This window comes from Hemitrygon akajei, chromosome 3 (assembly GCF_048418815.1).
Source record: "Hemitrygon akajei chromosome 3, sHemAka1.3, whole genome shotgun sequence".
NCBI lineage: Eukaryota > Metazoa > Chordata > Chondrichthyes > Myliobatiformes > Dasyatidae > Hemitrygon > Hemitrygon akajei.
Genome location: NC_133126.1, coordinates 177,424,897 through 177,442,795, shown reverse-complemented (window position 1 = coordinate 177,442,795; position 17,899 = coordinate 177,424,897). Strand labels below are relative to the sequence as shown.

The following is a 17,899-nucleotide window of genomic DNA, read 5'->3' as shown; positions in this document are numbered from 1 at the left end:
TGATTTCCCATCATATTTTTTCAGATTCTTTAACAATCTCACTCTGGGGGAAATACAGTTGTATTAATGTCACAGCATTTTAGTTGCTGGTGACTGACAAATGATCTTTCTGATCTCATCCAGCAACTTCTGTGGACCACTTTTCTTACAGAAAACCAGCTGATTCCTTCCATAGAAGACCATCACATTGGAGGTGCAAGAGACTGCCAATGTTAGGATTAATGCTGGAGATCGCAATTTCTGGATTCTTTGCTTCCTACTGGAGCGAGGCATCATAAGTAGATTTAATAATTTTAATTCTCACATTCTGAATATTATTTTGTCCTTTTTTTAGATTAATGGCTCTTTGTTCATGGAGCTTCTAGTTTCTGAACGTGATCTGCTGCATCAGTACCATGGAGTGCCATCCATCATTGAACAAAACCCCACAGCACCTCATGTGCCTTATGAAATTGAACTTGGAATTCCTCTTGAGCCTACAATGGAACTATATGTATCTTCTAATAGCACATAGATGTGTACACTACACTGTCTTCTCACTTTTACTGTTTCTTGTAGGCCTTGCACATTACATCCTGCATTACAACATTTACTTTCCCTCAGGAGGGGTTGTCTGAGGATAGTGGTATGGGCATTAAAATGCCTGTATCCATACTGAAGTAAACAATCATCCAATGACTCTGCATACTCCAGTGAAGTCACTCCTGAAGGTCATTAGACTGTGGGTCCCTATTTTATTGTTTAGCCTCCAAGGAATGTGCAACATTCAGGATTGGAGCCCCAAACAGTTTGAATCCATTCTTTTGCATCATGTGCCCAGCGGGACAGTGCACCTGTATTTGTTAACTGTAGTTTTACTTGGAGTCGTTAAGCCATTGTGCTTTCTGTATAAATCTTGTCAAGTTAATTTTCATTGGCATGGGTTTTCTGCATATTGTGATTATTTAAAGAGGACTCTTGATTAGCACTGATTGTGGGGTGCTCGTGTTCTGAGAATAATTCATCTCATGTCACTTGGTCAAGCCACCAATGTTTTGTTGGAATTTCTACACGTAATCTCTTGTTTCTATCTCTACACAGGAGTCTGTTGTTCCTCTGCACCTGGGTTCAGTTGCCTGTCAGTGCACACCATGACACTTTTGTTCTGCTGTAATTTCTTTACTACCTTGTGAGATCAGAAAGGACAGGAAACCTTTGTCAGTTGTGATTAAGGTCAGACTAACATTTAGATGTGGCTTCAGTCCAAAACCATGGAGCTTCATATATCGCTCTCATATCTCTGAGGCTGCCGTTGGACTATCACCTCAACCGTACTGGATCAATTCTGAGAACGTGGCAAGTGGGCATGTGTGGTGAACTACATATACCTGTCTGGACACGCCCCCCCGCTGACTCCTCCTGTGGCTCCTTCCACAGACCCCTGTATAAAGGCGATTGGAGGCACTGCTCCTCCCTCAATCTCCAGGATGTTGTTTGATGGTCTCTTGCTGCTGACAGTGCTTTTCTTCCAGCTAATAAAAGCCTATCTCGTCTCACGTCTCCGAGAGTTATTGATTGATGTGCAGAGATCCTATCTGTATCCTTTATGCACTCAGACCCTCTTTGGTGAGTGAGCTTTCGTGCGCATATCTAGGTCTTGGCGAACCTGCATTGTTGCTCCTGCACTGTAAATTGCACAGCGTGTACCATGGCTAACATGCATCAGTAAAAACATTTAATCTTACGACTCCATTGTCATTCTTGCTGCACGCATATGCAACACAACCTAAGGCCATTTCTCTGATGCTCAGATTCTGAATCAGAAGGAAATCATTTTTTTTTAAAGCAGAGTAAAACTACAGACTAGGAGCAATGTAATTAGCATTCCTACCAATTATTTTGTCACACTCTTTAGATTTTAATGTTGTCACAGAAGCATTGCTCAATGGACACAAGACTTCAAAAGTTACAGTAAAACTCTGACATTGTGCAGTAGATGGAATTGCTGTTAGTGGTTTCAATATTTCTGGGGGAAAAATGAACACTCCAACCTGTTAGTTCCCTAAAATACACTGGCTGGGAAAAGAACTCTAGCTAAATAAAATACATCTTATCTGGTATAATGCTCCAACTTGATTGCTCTGTTTTCAATGTCGTACAATGAGGGTGCTTGCTGGACTCAGCTAGTTTGGTGTTGAGTTGGCCGGTTGTGATGTGAGATCATGGAAAGTAAACCACCAATTGACAGTTTAAATAATCATGGATTCTACTCACAGGTAAACCTGGGGGGCCAGGGAACCCCCGCTCTCCAGGGGGTCCTGGGCTGCCCTGTCGAAGAAAGAGAATTTGCAATAAATATGTTGATAGCAAGTTAATTCTGCACACAAGGGCAGACTTTTCATTCTCCTCATTAAAACAGTTTCAGGCACAGTTAAACTTGCACCCAATGAACAAGGAGCTAAAATTAACAAACAACAAATTTGTAGCAGCCGTGTAAAATGTACGTCAAATAGGGAAAAATGTAGAAGGAAAGCTAATGAATTGACTTAATACAGTTTTAGAAGATCTGTATCATCGTCTCCTGATACTGATATAAACCACAACAGGACTGTAAATTTAATGGCTTAATTTTATCCTCTCCAGCACGTCTATGAAACAGGAACAGGACTGGGGAATCGGGTCTCTCAAGCCAAGTTTGACACTCAGTAACATTATGGTTACTCTGACCTTGTCCTCAGCTTTACTACATAGTGAGTAGAGCAGTATAACCCAGTACAGACCCTATGGCCCAAGGTGTTATGTTGACCTTTTAACCTATTTTAAAAACAACCTAAACCCCTTCAACATAACCCTCCATTTTTTCTTACACTCATGTGCCTATGTAAGAGTCACTTAAATGTCCCTGATGTATCTGCCCCTACCACCACCCCTGGCAATGGGTTCCAAGCACCCACCATTCTCTGTAAAGATATACCTCTCCCCTATACTTACCTCCAATCACCTGAAAATTAGGCCTCTTGTATTAGCTATTTCTGCTCTGGGAAAACGATACTGGCTGTCCACTCTATCACTGCCTCTTATAATATAAACCTATCAAGTTACCTTGCATTGTTCTTCACTCTAACCTCATTTCCTATAATCCTTTCTCTTTATAGTCTGCTTATTTTAGCTCTAGGTATATGCAATGAGTCAGTCTCCAGTGTTGCTTAGGGTAGAGAATTCTCAATATCAGAGATGAAATTTCACTTCCAAATGAACAGGGTGATTCCTTACTATTAAAATGTGCCTCCAGGTCTTCATTCTTCTGTGAGGATAAACATCTTTCCTTATTCATCCTGTCACCCTCCCTTAGAATATCACAGTGAGATCATCAATATTTTTTCTAAACTCAATTGAATATAGGGCTGATTGAGCTGTCAGTCTAGAGCACATCCTCAAACTCTAGACCTACAGAGTGAATGTTCAGGGTAGAAGAAAGAACAAAGATTTTAGCAACTAGGATAGAAGCCGAGTCATCCAGGTATGACAAGTTTTAATTAGTGTAATTATAAGTTTAGCCTACCTTCTGTCCTTTCTCAGTGATGTTTGGAGCAACTTCTTGCCAAATAATAGGACCAGGAAGACCTTTCACACCCTGTTTCCAATAGGGACATTGATTTATCAGGTATAGTCAAAACCTGAGGAATGCTTAACAGGACGAGCGTCCAATATTTAACAGTTAATGTAGGATCAGTCAAGCATTGCCCAAAAACATACTACAAGTACAGTATCAATCAGTGCTGGAGTTCTCATTAAGTAGACAAGTGAACATCAGTTTCTCCAACTTCTGGTGAACATTGATTTCTCCAGCTTATCTTCCCTTCACCTGCCTATCACCCTGCCCCCCCACCTTAGTGCCCCTACTCCTTCCATTTCTCTATGGTCCACTTTCCTCTCCTATCAGATTCCTTCTTCTCCAGCCCTTTTTCTTTTCCATCTATCACATCCCAGCTTCTTACTTCATTCCCCCCACCCAACCACCTGGCTTCAGCTAACGCCTTGTAGCTTGTACACCTCCCCCCCACCCCCTCCCCACCTTCTTGTTCTGGCTTCTTCCTCCTTATTTTCCAGTCCTGATGAAGGGTCGCAGCCTGAAATGTCAACTGTTTATTCACTTCCACAGATAATGCTACCTGTCCTCCTGAGTTCCTCCGGCACTTTGCATGTGTTGCTTTGAACTTCCAGCATCTGCAGGATCTCTTGTAATTCTCATAAGCAGCTCTATTTCTACTATTTGTACTTGATATCAGAGAAACTACCAATCACAGGTTGAGTATTACCTTCTCCCCTCTGGATCCCAAGAAGAACAATCCCATGTTGCCCTGCATAATAAAGAAGAGTTGAAGAAGATTTCTATTCAATCAGAGCTTTTCAGATAATCTTTGTAATCAGCAGTGAAAGAAGCAGAACTAGTTCCAAAACTCTTACCTTTGGACCAGGCTGGCCTGGTGGTCCTATCAGACCCTAAAGGAAAACAAGTTGGTCAACACAGAGTGTGAGGACAACAGGAAACAAAAGGGTTTAAGCCATGTGGCCACTCAAGCTTTATCCATCAATAATACGAGGGCTGAAATTACATTACATGCACGACACATTTCAACATTTTTAGAATGGTTTGTTGAATGAATACTTCTGCAAAAATAGCTTAACTTAGAAATCTTTCACAGGTGTCAGGAGTTTGGCTTTATTCAATCTAGAAAAGATCTGTGAATGGCCCAGTTCTGCTCCTATGTCTTATTACCTTGAGCTTGGCTTCTCCCCAGAAAAGAATGTTGACATTTACACTTATTTCTCACACTTTGCATGATACGGGCCTTTGAGTCCATTCCTAGCTTCATCCCTATCACTTCTGTCCCCCCAATTACTTCCCAGCTGCCCACCTACTGCTCCACCCACCCACCTCTCCAATTCTCTTGCCATCACTAGTGGGGGTGGAGCTTACAGTAGCCAATCAAACAGCACCTCTTTGAGATGTGGGAGGAAACCAGATCACATAGCAGAAATAAATGCAGTCACAGGGAGAATGTACAGACTTAGGAAAGAACCATGGTCGGAATCAAACCTGCAACTGTGAAAGAGTGGCATAGATTGTTACATCTCTACATTTTTTTGCTGCACCATTGTGCTTGGTAATCCCATAAATGCAATCTAGCTTCCTTTATTTATATTAGAAAAATTAAAACTGTCATAGTTTTATAATTATTCCAACAATTCTTAATATTCAATATACATTTTTCCCTTAGAAGCTAGTCTTCGTGTGAACTTGCATGCTTTCTCATTTGATCAATAGTTCAAATAACTAGCCTTCAATTATGGTCTCAGGATGAAAATGGGATGGAAATAACTCGGAAGAAGTGCTTGGTGGTGATGCTTGGCTCGAGTTGTTCTTTGAACGTTGGAGGACAGGCCACAAGTGAACAGCGCACTGGCGATGTCTCCTCGTATGGTGACGAAACGTTTGCAAATGGATTGCCAAGATCGGAGAACAATTTGATGCAACCAAAAAAACCGAATAACAGGAGATTTTAATCTTTCACCCGCCAAGGTAGGTTTGATTAGATGAAAGATGGCAAATCCAAAATCTTGACTGTTTCTCTTTCCACAGATGCTGCCTGACCTGCAGAGTTCTTCCATCACTTCGTGCATGTTGCTCAAGATTTCCAGCAACTGCAGCATCTCTTGTGTTTGTAACAGTGTTGTTCTGTGAGTGGGAATGCTTCTCACTGGCATGCTGCCATCAGCGTTCCCTACACCAGAGCAAGCAATCGCCCTCAATCATCAGTTCACGGGCTTAGTGGATTTTTAATGGAGAGAGGAGAGGTACTCACCCGGGGACCGGGAGGTCCAATCGGTCCTGGCCATCCGGGTCTTCCGAGATTACCCTGCAATTAAATAATTAACAGACTGAGTACATTGGTTTGCTAAATATATTTGGATTTTTGATTAGGTACACCCACTGCACAGTCTTCAATGAAACAAAGATTGTAAGTCTCGTCTTTCCCTATTGATATCACTCTGGTTACAAAATACAGTGACCTTGACTAGAAAATCATCTCTGGTAGGCAGTTTACAACTGGTTTTGACACACGAAAAGAAGGGTTTTGGAAACACATACACAAGGTGACTCCTGATGAAGGGGTTCAGCCAACTGTTTATTCCCCTCCATAGATACTGCCTGACTGTTAAGTTCCACCAGCATTTTGTGTGTGTTACCCTGAATTTCCAGCATCTGCAGAATCTCTTATGCTTAGAGTTTTGGAAACCATAGGTCTAAAGTTTTTGAGACCGAATCATGTCACTAATTATCAGTATCCCAATAAAGGGTCTTAATCCAAAAGGTAAACTATCACTTCCTTCGTTAGATGCAGACTGACTTGCTGAGCTCCTCCAGCTCTAGTATCTCCAGTTTCTTGTGTCTCCACCGTACTACATTATAAAATACTACTTCCAATCAAAATCAAATTTAATTTCCATTTTTAAGCTTTAAAGCTGTCGTCCATCCTGAAAATGGCAAAGCAATGGTCCTGCCAACTGCAAATGCCCCTTGCTTGTGTCATCAGCAACGTTCCCTCTAAGGTGTACACACACACACATCTTTTGCTACTAAGTGCACAAAGGAATTTAACGGTTGTCACCCTCTAACTCGTTGGCATGTTAAGCATATAACACATTAACATTTCCTTTTCTGCTTTCTGATGCAGATGGTGTTGACAAGTTAGAGTTTGCAATGGTTTGTCTGCAGATTTTAGAACTGGTTAATTTATACCACTTCTATTGAAGAAATTATTGATTCACTATGCCAAATTCCAAAGAAGCAAAGAGTGTGAAGTGCAAACGAACTGCTGGTTCATTTAAAGTGGAAGGGCTTAATGAAACAGTAGAAACTGCAACACCCAAAACTCATGAGGTCAGGAACATGCAGCTATGCGAAATATTTATGTAGAGCACAGAAACTGGTGTTATCTTCATGTATTGTTGTGATGCAAAAATTGCTGGAGAATTTGCAAGTGGGAAGAGGTGGAGTGATATTTGAAAACTTGTCTTTTTAAAGTGTCATTTAGCAAGTAAATCACATATGGATGGTGCACAAAAGCTTTGGCGAGAAAATCCTTCATTACCCGCTACAGGTCTGCTACATGTTTTGTGAGAGTGCAGATGAACGAGAGCAAAAACGATCAAACCCAGAGCAGATCAAAGTTCTTATTAGCATTGTTTTACAAGCTGTTAAAATTAATATCTCTGTTTATAAAATTCAGTGTGCACAAGTTATTGTCATTGGGCAAAAAAATTGCACAGCATAAGATTTTTGCGCACACTGGCCATTTCAAATTAGAAGGAATGTTGGTCATAAGATAATTTGATCTTGTGCTCTGAAGGCAGCACAAGCCTACATTGGCACTGGGATGACCTTGGCTGACACAATGCTGTTACATAGGGCGATGGGGTTGGAGGGGGAGGTGGGGCTTTTGAAGCAAAACCCCTGCAAGGTCTTGGTGGAGAAGGATCAGAGTTTAGGGTTCTTCCTCTACTGGACAGTGAGGGGCTGGGCTGGGTGAGGAAGGCCCTCAATTATTGTAGTAGTGTACCACCCCAGGAGGCCTCATGAGTGACAACAGTCCCATTGGTTTTAAGAAATGTAACAGAACATTGACTATGAATGTAAGAATGAGAGGCATTGCATGTTTATTCACGTAATTGTTTTAATTAAGGATAAAGATTGATATAAAAAAAAGACCCATCTGAATAGCATATGAAACTGAATTTGAGGGCCCAGTGAGCCAAGTTACTTCACATTTTAAAAAACCATCAAACAATTAAAATTAAAAATAATAATATTAATAAAATAAATATTAAAATAAAACATAAATAAGACATACTAACATTCTTAAACAGTTAAAGTCACTTAACCCTACAGGGTAAAATAAAAACTATAATGTACATAATACTTGAATTCTAGGTTCCTTAAGGTTGTTGTTGCCTGGGGGGGGGGGGGGGGGGTGTGGTTGGTAATGGGGAAAAGTTCCCACTACCTATTAAACGCTTCCAATGGTGTTCATCTGAAATAGACTCTGACAACCAGCAGTGAGGCTTAGCTACTAAGCCGGACAGAACGGTTTCTACTGACAGGTGAAAGGTGCAAAGGCAGGTTACTGGCGCCATCAAACCAGTCACTTTGTGCAGATGGGGATCATCAGCGGTGGCTGGTAGCTCATCTAGAAACAGAAAACTCTGATCGCAAACCTCCGCTGCCTTGCGACTATACCCACTCATGGGGATGGCTTTGGGAGTAAACCCCGAGGGAAAAGTCTGCAGTTGGAGTCCCTAAGGCAGTCCTACGTTGAGTTCAACACTGACTGGCAACACTTGCAGTGCTGCTGGTGCCAAACTATATCGGTCTCTGCCGTTCATTTGAAATTGTCCAGCAATTTCAGGCCCAAAACTCATTGCAGGCAGGCTGCTAGGAAATCAGAGGTGTCACATCTGTTGTATTTTATGAACCGTGACTTGAATGCTGCTGGCCCCAGTTTTAACCCATAATATCTATTATAATGGAAACTTTTCTTTAAAAAAATCTCCCATACGGTCAACCATATTTTAGTTATCAGACACACCAGATGTCACTAAACAGCACTGGAAAATACTCTTACCGGGTTTCCTGGACGACCCGGAGGTCCACGTTGCCCTTTCTCTCCTGGATGTGAGTCTGTCTTTCGGGCCGGTTCACCCTGAGTGAATCCAAAATAAATTTTTAATCAAAGTACATACATGTCACCACGTACTACCCTGAGATTCATTTTCTTGTGGGCATTTACAAAGGAATACAATAGAATCACAAAGACTGACAAACAAGCAATGTGCAAAAGAAGACAACCTGTGCAAATATGGAAATAACAATAAATACATAAATAGAACAATAAATAAATAATGCTGAATAATACACACATTGTACACTTATAAGTATTAATGGCATTGAACTTCCCCTCTTTCATACAGGTACTGAATGTTAAATAATCTATATGCAGATGAATAAATAGAATGCAGTCACATGCCAATAAGTACCAATAATGTACTATACATAGCCAGATAGAATAATTAAATGTATGATCCTATACATAGCCAGACTAAAGCTATGCAAAGCTACTTTGCCCTGATAAACTTCACAAAATATGAAACTCCAGTTGGTGATAAATATTTCCAAAAGCAAGAATTGCTAGTGAATACATCCACTCTTCCTTCATTTACCCCAACAACCAGTGTATACTGAAAATTGAATCACGATTATTTGTGTGTGAAAACATTCATTGGCCCACCAGCCACGAACTGCGTGAACATTAATCCTGACTTCTGACCAGCAGGAATATTTACTCTCACTTGTGACGCTTACAAACAAACATTCACTTTCACTCCAATTTACTGACAACTTGATTCTCAGGTAAACTTGCTCAAAACCAATCTTAAACGCTACAGATTATTTTTATTCATAAGAATGAAATCTTCTCAGCTTGCTTATGAGATTTTTGTGAAATGTTTAGGCAACACAGCTCCCTCTGCAGATACATGATGGTACATCAAATTTGCCTCAGTCTTCTGCACTATTATGAAGTATGAGTAACAGCATCTCAGCTTCAGTCTGGACATATTGCAGATTATGGTCCCAATTATCAAATGCTACAATCAATGTAACTCTCTTTGTCTGCAACAGAATAAAATAATTCTGCTGTGAGACATCCATCTGAGACGTTGCCTAATTTTTCTTTCTCCACTAGCACAGCCCGACGTTAGCCGTCACAACTTTTAAGTTCTTCTTCTGTCCATTCACACTCTCTAGTTTTGCTGATTAACCCATCAGCTGAATGATCAAATACTCCACCAGAACAACACTGCTCCCACCTCACAGAATTATTTCTTCTGCCCATCTATGCCTCCTTTCCACCTACCTTAAAAGTAAATTCTTTTCTCTTTCCAGTCCTGAGGAGGGTCTTTGACATGAAAATTAACTCTATTTCATCCTTCCCCTCTCCACTCCAAACCATCTACCTTCCCTCTTCACTCTAAACCATCCACCTCCACCACTCCAAACCAACTACCTCCTTCCTCCACTCCAAACCACCCACATCCTCTCTCCACTCCAAACCATCTACCTCCCCTCTTCACTCTAAAACATCTATCTTCCTTCTCCACTCCAAACCATTTACCTCCCTCCTCTACTCCAAACCATCCACCCCCACCACTCCAAACCATCCACCTCTCTTCTCCACTCCAAACCATCTACCTCCCTTCTCCACTCCAAACCACCCACATCCTCTCTCCACTCCAATCAACCTTCCTTCTCCACTCCAAACCACCCACATCCCCCTCCACTCCAAACCATCCACCCCACTTCTCCACTTCAATCAACCTTCCTTCTCCACTCCAAACCATCCACCTCCCCTCTCCACTCCAAACCATCCACCTCTCTTCTCCACTCCAAATCATCCACCTCCACTCCCAATCGAAACAATCAACATTCCCTCTCCACTCCAAACCATCTACTTCCCTTCTCCACTCCAATCAACTTCCCTTCTCCATTCCAAAACACCCACCGCCTTTCTCTACTCCAAACCATCCACATCCTCTCTCCACTCCAAACCATCAACCTCCCTTCTCCACTCCAAACTATCTACCTCCCTTCTGCACTCCAAATGATCAAACTTCCTTCTCCACTCTAAACCATCCACCACCCCCTCCATTTCAAACCATCTACCTCCCTTCCCCACTCCAAACCATCTACTGCCCCTCTTCACTCCAAACCATCTACCTTCCTTCTCCACTCCAAACCATCCACCTGCCCCTCCATTCCAAACCATCTACCTCCCCTCTCCACTCAAACTATCTACCTCCCTTCCCCACTCCAAACCATCTACCTGCCCCTCCATTCCAAACCATCTACCTCCCCCTCCACTCCAAACCATCTACCTCCCCTTCCACTCCAAACCACCCATCTTCCCTCTCCACTCCAAACCATCCACCTCCTCTCTCCACTCCAAATCATCTATCCCTCCACTCCCAGTCCTGATGCAGGTTCTCGATGTGAAATGTCCCTTTCCGTGCAAAGATGCTTCTTGAGTCGCTGAACTCTACCCAGATTTTTGTTGCTTTAGATTCCTACACCTGAAATCTCTTATCTTTCCATTAACTCTTTCTCTTTCCACAGATACCAACTGACCTGCTTGGCTTCCCCCACCCCACCCCTCCACCAGCAGTGTTTTCTGTTGGTGTTCTCGATTCCCAGCATCCACAGTTTTTTTTGTATATACATTTCTTGCATACCTTTGGTCCTGGAGCCCCTGGGAGTCCCTGTGAAAATATAATTAGAGAAAAATTAGATTTTTTTTTTCAAATAGCTGCTTAGAAAGGGTTAGAATAGCTGATGAGGATTCAGGAAGTGACAGAACTCTTTAATTCCAGCTGGAAATATTGACAGAGTTCTTGGTTGGTTAGAAATACTTGTGGATGATTGTGCTTTATCCGATCAGAAAAAGAGCTTAAAGCTGACCCGAGTTGTCAGGTAGAGTCTGTGAAGGGAAGTGGACAGTCAATGTCTCAAGTAAAGATACTCCATCTGGACTCAATTTCAGTGAAATTCAGCATAAATGCACTAAAATGTCACCTGTCTGTTTCCTCCATTGTTACAGCGTGGCCCTATGAATTGCTCCAGTTGTTTGCTGCAGATTCCATCATGTGCAGTCCTTTGTCATATAAAGCTTCTTCGGTCAAAAGTGAATTATCTTATGGGACATGTTCAACAGTACGAAGACTGATGGCCTGTGGGGTCTGCAAGCTCCAGCCCTGATGGAGAGCCCTCCATCTACCCCTTCTATAACACACTGGTTAGACCAGAACTGGAGGGAGCCTGGGCTGTTCTCTTTGGAGCTAAGAAGATTGAGGGAGGTGCTCAGGATCACGGTACTTGGAGGAGTTGGAGGGACTCTGTTCAGGGACCCCAGGGCAAATCCCAAACCACAAGTGGGGCAAGGACATTTTAAAGCAGAAAGAGCAATTATAATGTCGTGCACTGCCCGTGGAGGCAGTGGGGAATGTATCAATCAGCATTCTCTGAAGTGAATTGGGATAGAATTTGACAGAAAATGATTTGCAGGATAGTGGAGAAAGAACACAAGACTGGACTGACAAGCTTGAGGTAGCAGCTAATCAGTGGGCTGAATGGTCTCCTCCCTAAGCTCTAAATGTGTAATGTTGCAGGATCCTGTGTTGTCCGCAGGAAGGAGGCCTAATGCACTTCAGAAAGTGAGAGCAGCCAGCATGAGTGCATGTAGAAATGAGTTTGCTTAGAAAGCATGAAATACGCACTGGAAGTCCACTTGGTCCGTTTGGGCCACGAGTTCCTGGAAGACCAGGTTCACCCTGTAAAAGAAGAAACATGCATTGATGACATGAAGCAACTAAGGATGGAGTGGTTTAGAAGTGTACACATTCCTCCTGAACTCTCAAATCAACACTATATTTCAAAGAAGATTTAGCCCAGTTACCAATTAGCAATAAGTGTATGTCTACTGAAATAACTACCTTTATTTTCTCAAGTTGTTATTTTTATACTGGGCTTACCTTTGGGCCATCGCATCCTGGTATACCTTTAACACCCTTTGGACCATCCTTTCCATGAAAACCCTAGGGAGAGAAAAGTATGTTGGAATTCATCTTAGACATCACCTGCCTTCATTAATGAACTTATAATGACTTGAGCTGATCAGCGGGCTAGATTATGGTAATTAAGTGAGGAAAGGACAATGCATAGTGTAAAAATGATTTTAAAAATCAGTGTGCAAAATGCACCGTGGAGTAAGGACTGGTTGCCTGCTGCTCTTGTAGCTCTGTGTGATAAAATCCATTGCTGACTGATGGGAGGACAATCCCTGATGGAAACAATCAGTTCAGTCCGTCTGGATGCCAGCGGACAGCACAGGATACAAAAATATATATCAGTAAGCTCATTCTTGCACAGCTAAACGATTACCACCCAGTGGCACTGATTTCAACATTCAGTGCTCTGAGTCGCTACCCTTTCCTGTTTGCCGACTGCTCAGAACGGTGTACTGATGATGCCATTGCCTTGGTCCTCCGCTCCATCCTGCCCCACCTAGAAAACGTTGCCTCATACAGCAGGATCCTCTTCATTGATTTCAGCTCAGGGCTTAACACGATCATCCCTCAGAGGCTGATGGGTCGACTGTCCTCGTTGGGACTCAACACCCCTCTCTGTAATTCGATCTTGGACCTCTTAACGGTCAATCGGAGTCGGCAGCTGCGTCTCAAACTTTATCACGCTCAGCACTGATGCCCCCACCCCCATCTTCCGGATGGCAGAAGCGAGAAGGGAGCATGTCCTCGGTATTGGGGATCCCTGATGATGGATGCTGCTTTCCTGCGACAGCGTTTAGCGTAGATGTGCTCAATGGTTGGGAGGGCTTTACCTGTGATCAACTGGGCAGTATCCACTACTTTTTGTAGAATTTTCTGTTCAAGGGCATCGGTGTTTCTATACCAGGCTGTGATGCAACCAGTCAATATACTCTTCACCGCACATCTATAGAGTGTGAAGAGCACGGAGCTCCTTGCTGTGCACATAACAGACAGTCTAACCTACACCCCCACACTTCTTCACTAGTCAAGAAGGCACAGCAGCATCTGATTGAGATTGAGACATGCTAGGCTCTCTATTCCCATTCTAACAACTTTCTACAGAAGCACCGCTGAGAGTGTCCTGTCTGGCTGCATCATTGTGTAGTACGGATGTGCAAGCCATCTGACCGCAGGACCCCACAGAGGATACTTCATACCACCAAGCGGATCGCCAGGGTCTCCCTCCCCCACTATTTGTGACATTTACCAGGAGTGTTGTAGACAAAGGCCCCAAATCATTGTTGAGGATCCCCACCACCCATCCCACAGTCTCTTTAACCCTCTACCATCAGGAAGGAGGTACAGAAGCATCAGGACTAGAAATGCCAGACTGTGTGACAGCTTCTTCCCTCAGGCTGTGAGACTAATGAATGCCCTGCCACCACCGAGGCCTTGTCAGCAAGGCAGTGAGCTGTTCACTGAATACTCTACGGTTCACTGTTTACCTGTGCTGCTTGCATTTTCAATTATATTTCATTAACTTATTGATGGTAATACTTTGGTTTATGTGCTGTGGGTGCACGGTGGTCCGGAGAGTTATGATCGCAGCCCCCTCCTTCTTGAGAATCGCAAGATCGCTATTAATTCGGGTCTTGGACCCAGGAAATGAGAGAGAATCCTCAAGGTTTTGGAATGTGTCCTGGCCCCTCAGCAAGACAAAGCCACGGCTAATGGCCATTGTCTCTTGGAGACACCTTTGTGGATTGGGTGCTGGACTACGTGCAAGCCCCCCAGGGCAACGTGGGCTGGGTGATGGGGAGAGATTGCATCATCCCAAACTGATTGACATCTGCTACCTGGTGAGTCCAGATAAAAGAGGGGCTGTAGAGGCGGCCCCTCAGACGCACCAGAAGAGACGCTAGCGATCCCGTAATAGTGGGCAGCCATTTGAAAAAGCCACGTGCGTTCGGTTCCCGTGGCTGATATCACCAAAATGATTTTCTTGAACTAACAACGGGGAATCAACTCCCCCGACTCAACGGATCGGCATCATCAAAAGACCCGGGCAAGTTTCTTTTCTCACAAAATCTCTCTCTCTCTCCAACAAGTGAAAACCCAGCGGTCCCCAAAGCCCAGAAGCTTGCAGGAACTGAGTGACTCTTATATTTCCAATGGACAATATATTACCCCCTAGACAAACGATAGAGCTCTTTCTTATTGATGATTATTACTATACCCACACTTTAGATTGAGTATTGATGACGTATATTATCTGAATGTTTGTAGTAACCTTACTTTTGTGCCCCTTTATAAATAAAGACTTTTAAAAATAGTACCATCAGACTTCAATGGACCTCTCTATCTTTGCTGGTAAGTGACCCAGTTACGGGGTACGTAACAGGAGGAACATTGTTTCATTTGGTCGTGCATATGTACAGTCAGATGACAATAAACTGAACTTGAACTTGAGATAAACAGTCATCATGCATGGAGTGAGAGTCACAGAGTTCTATACTGCATCGAAAGAAGCCCTTCACTGGAAGCCACCAGATACACCAATCCCAGCAGCCTTCAGATTTTTTGCAGTGTCTGGGTCTTCTGGAGTTGGAGCTACCAGATAGCTACAGTACAAGATTATCAGAATATAACTTCATTCATTTTCTGGTGTCACTCTTGTTGAAGAAACTAACTTTTCTTCAACTTTCAGCTTGTAATCCAACTGTCGTGGGTGACGTGAGATCATTCTGACTGCAACACAGTTTGTAAATCGCTAAAAGAAATCTGAAGCCCAATCCATGGGTGCATTAGCTGAAGTGGATAGCCTTGACTACGGCAGCCATTTTTGTCTTTTAGTTAAATACAGCAAGGCATCAGTAGAGCCACGCCTGGCAATGGCAAGACTCTGAGCAGTGAGGGAGATCAGCTGACAATGCACAGAGGTGCAGCTGGTCGAGGCGTTCTCTCACAACTCCAGTGTCCAGGGCTCAGGCCTGAACCTCTGGGCCAGGCTGTGCAGGATACCTGGGCCCTTCCTGCGACTGCACTGGTACTTTCCGGGTGCTCCTCCTGCACCCCAAAGACAAGTGGTTAGTTGGTCACTGGTGTGTGGGCAAGTTGTAGAATCTGCTGGAAGGCAATCAGAATGAAGGGAAAGTAAGACATGTGGGATTATTGCTATTGGGTGCTTGGCTCGGAGGTAGGATACAGAGGGTGGTGGTTGCAGTCTGTTCCTCACGATGGAGGCCAGTGTGCCACAGGGGTTGGGTAGGTGGAAAGGACTTGTTTTGATGTTGTTGTCTTGCTTTGTTTTACTGTTGTTGTTGCTGCTTGTGTCGTTCTGTTGAATATTGTGGGCGTGCTGCAAGGGGGCTGGAATGAATGGCGACACTTGCTTGGGCTGCGTGAGTTGCTAATGCGAGTGAGGTATTTACTGTATGCTTCAATGTGCACGTGATAACCAAATGACTCTGATCGGTGCAGACTCAGAGAACAAGAGGGCCTGTTTCTGTACTGTATGATTTACATGACGGCACTAGAACAGGGAGCTGCTGGAATCAACACCCCCCTCACAGTCTCACACTGCCTCCTGGTGACACTAATCCGAATAAGGGAGAATTAGACACCTTTTGTGTTCCACCCACAAAATGCTGGAGGAACTCACCTTTTGAGTTTGTTCTCCCTGAAGTTGTGTGTCCTATCACTGACACAGAATACAACTTGTATCGCCGGTATAACTACAAAGATAATTACTTCTCAACCAATTGAAGCTTGATGCGACTGTTATCGATTATGAGATATTATTTATTAATTGAGATACAGTGCGGAGGCCTATCGAGCCATGTTGCCCAGCAAACCCCCGATTTAATCCTAGCCCAATCATGGGACAATTTACAATGACCAATTAACCTACCAACTGGTACGTCTTTGGACCGTGGGAGGAAACCGGAGCTCCCAGAGGAAACATACAAACTCCTCACAGACAGCGGTGGGAATTGAACCTGTCTCACTGGTACTGTAAAGTGTTGTGCTAACCACAGCACTACCGTGCTGCTGCTGTTATGCATGTGGCTTCCCTGCTGGCAGGGTGGACTGGTGCTCAGTTCAGCTACAGATGTCCCCCCTGGGGGGGCAAAGCTTTGGCCTGTATTTACAATGACATTGGACTCTTTGCTTTAAAGAAATATTACTTGAAATTTAGCCTGTACTACATAAAAGGAAGAAATAAGCGCAAGCATTTATACATTTCCTTTCAGAAGCTCAGGATATCCCAAAAACATTCAAAGCTAATCAAGCATATTTGAAATATAGAGACTCTTAAAAAGTGGGAATCAAATTTGTGCGTTGCGAGATCCAATGGCAGCAATGTAGTTTTGAATCAGAGATACGGGGAGAATTGTGATCCCATTTCATGTACTTCACATTTTCTCCAAGGGTTTTACATTGTGCCCATCCTACAGTAGGTGAACTGGCAATCTATGTAAAAAGAAATAAGCTCCATCAATGTAACTTACTGGCAGGCCGGGAGTTCCCTGGAAACCTGGTAAACCAGGAAGTCCCTGTGAAAATGAAAGGAAAGGGAATTAGTCAGGTAACTAGTGCATCACAGACTGAGCACCACCCTCGACATACCTTTGCTGCTCACGCTCATGATCTGCAGTGAATATTTGATATGATGCCTAGTTCTATACCCATACACATTTCAATACCTAGAATGCTAATTTGTTTCTCCAGAGTTAATAATTGTGCCATTGCACCCTGGTATATTATCAATACCAACAAAGGCATCAAATTTAACATAGAATGGTCAATCAGAAGTCAACATCGAAGCCCGGAGGTCAATCGTAAGTACAGATCGAAGCCCGGAGCTTGATCAGAAATCCAGAAGTCTAGGCCTTAAGGCCAGAGCCCTGGGTCTGCAAATCTTAATAAGTCTGCCAGGAAGCCGAAGGCCAAATGTTTGTGAACCTACAAATCCGCCGGAGGTTGGAGGCCAAACGAGAATGTGTGTGGCTGGGTGGGAGACAGGGAAATGGCATTCTTTGTTGATTTTGCTTTGTTGCTTGGGATGGTCTATTCTGTTGTGTTCTGTGTTGTCCTGCCGATCTTGTTGGCTTTGCTATTTTGACAGCAGAGTGTGTGGCAACACTTGCGGGCTGACCACAGCACATCCTTAGGTGTGTTGGTTGTTGACACGTTTCACTCTACGTTTTGATGTACAGGGGATATAAAGATCTGAATCTGATTTACAGGTCAATCTGAA

General features: G+C 43.4%; 1 protein-coding gene across 1 annotated transcript in view; it reads right to left on the bottom strand.

Moving 5' to 3' along the window:
• The window catches only part of LOC140725661 (uncharacterized), a 213,952-nt gene that overhangs the window by 114,991 nt on the left and 81,062 nt on the right, over positions 1-17,899 (bottom strand). Inside the window, exons 5-14 of the mRNA XM_073041425.1 lie at positions 17,151-17,195; positions 12,625-12,687; positions 12,370-12,423; positions 11,329-11,355; positions 8,667-8,744; positions 5,847-5,900; positions 4,447-4,482; positions 4,299-4,340; positions 3,542-3,613; positions 2,254-2,307 (exon numbers count right to left, since the gene is read on the bottom strand). Coding sequence (XP_072897526.1) covers positions 2,254-2,307; positions 3,542-3,613; positions 4,299-4,340; positions 4,447-4,482; positions 5,847-5,900; positions 8,667-8,744; positions 11,329-11,355; positions 12,370-12,423; positions 12,625-12,687; positions 17,151-17,195 — 525 coding nt within the window. The remainder of the gene's footprint in view (positions 1-2,253; positions 2,308-3,541; positions 3,614-4,298; positions 4,341-4,446; positions 4,483-5,846; positions 5,901-8,666; positions 8,745-11,328; positions 11,356-12,369; positions 12,424-12,624; positions 12,688-17,150; positions 17,196-17,899) is intronic.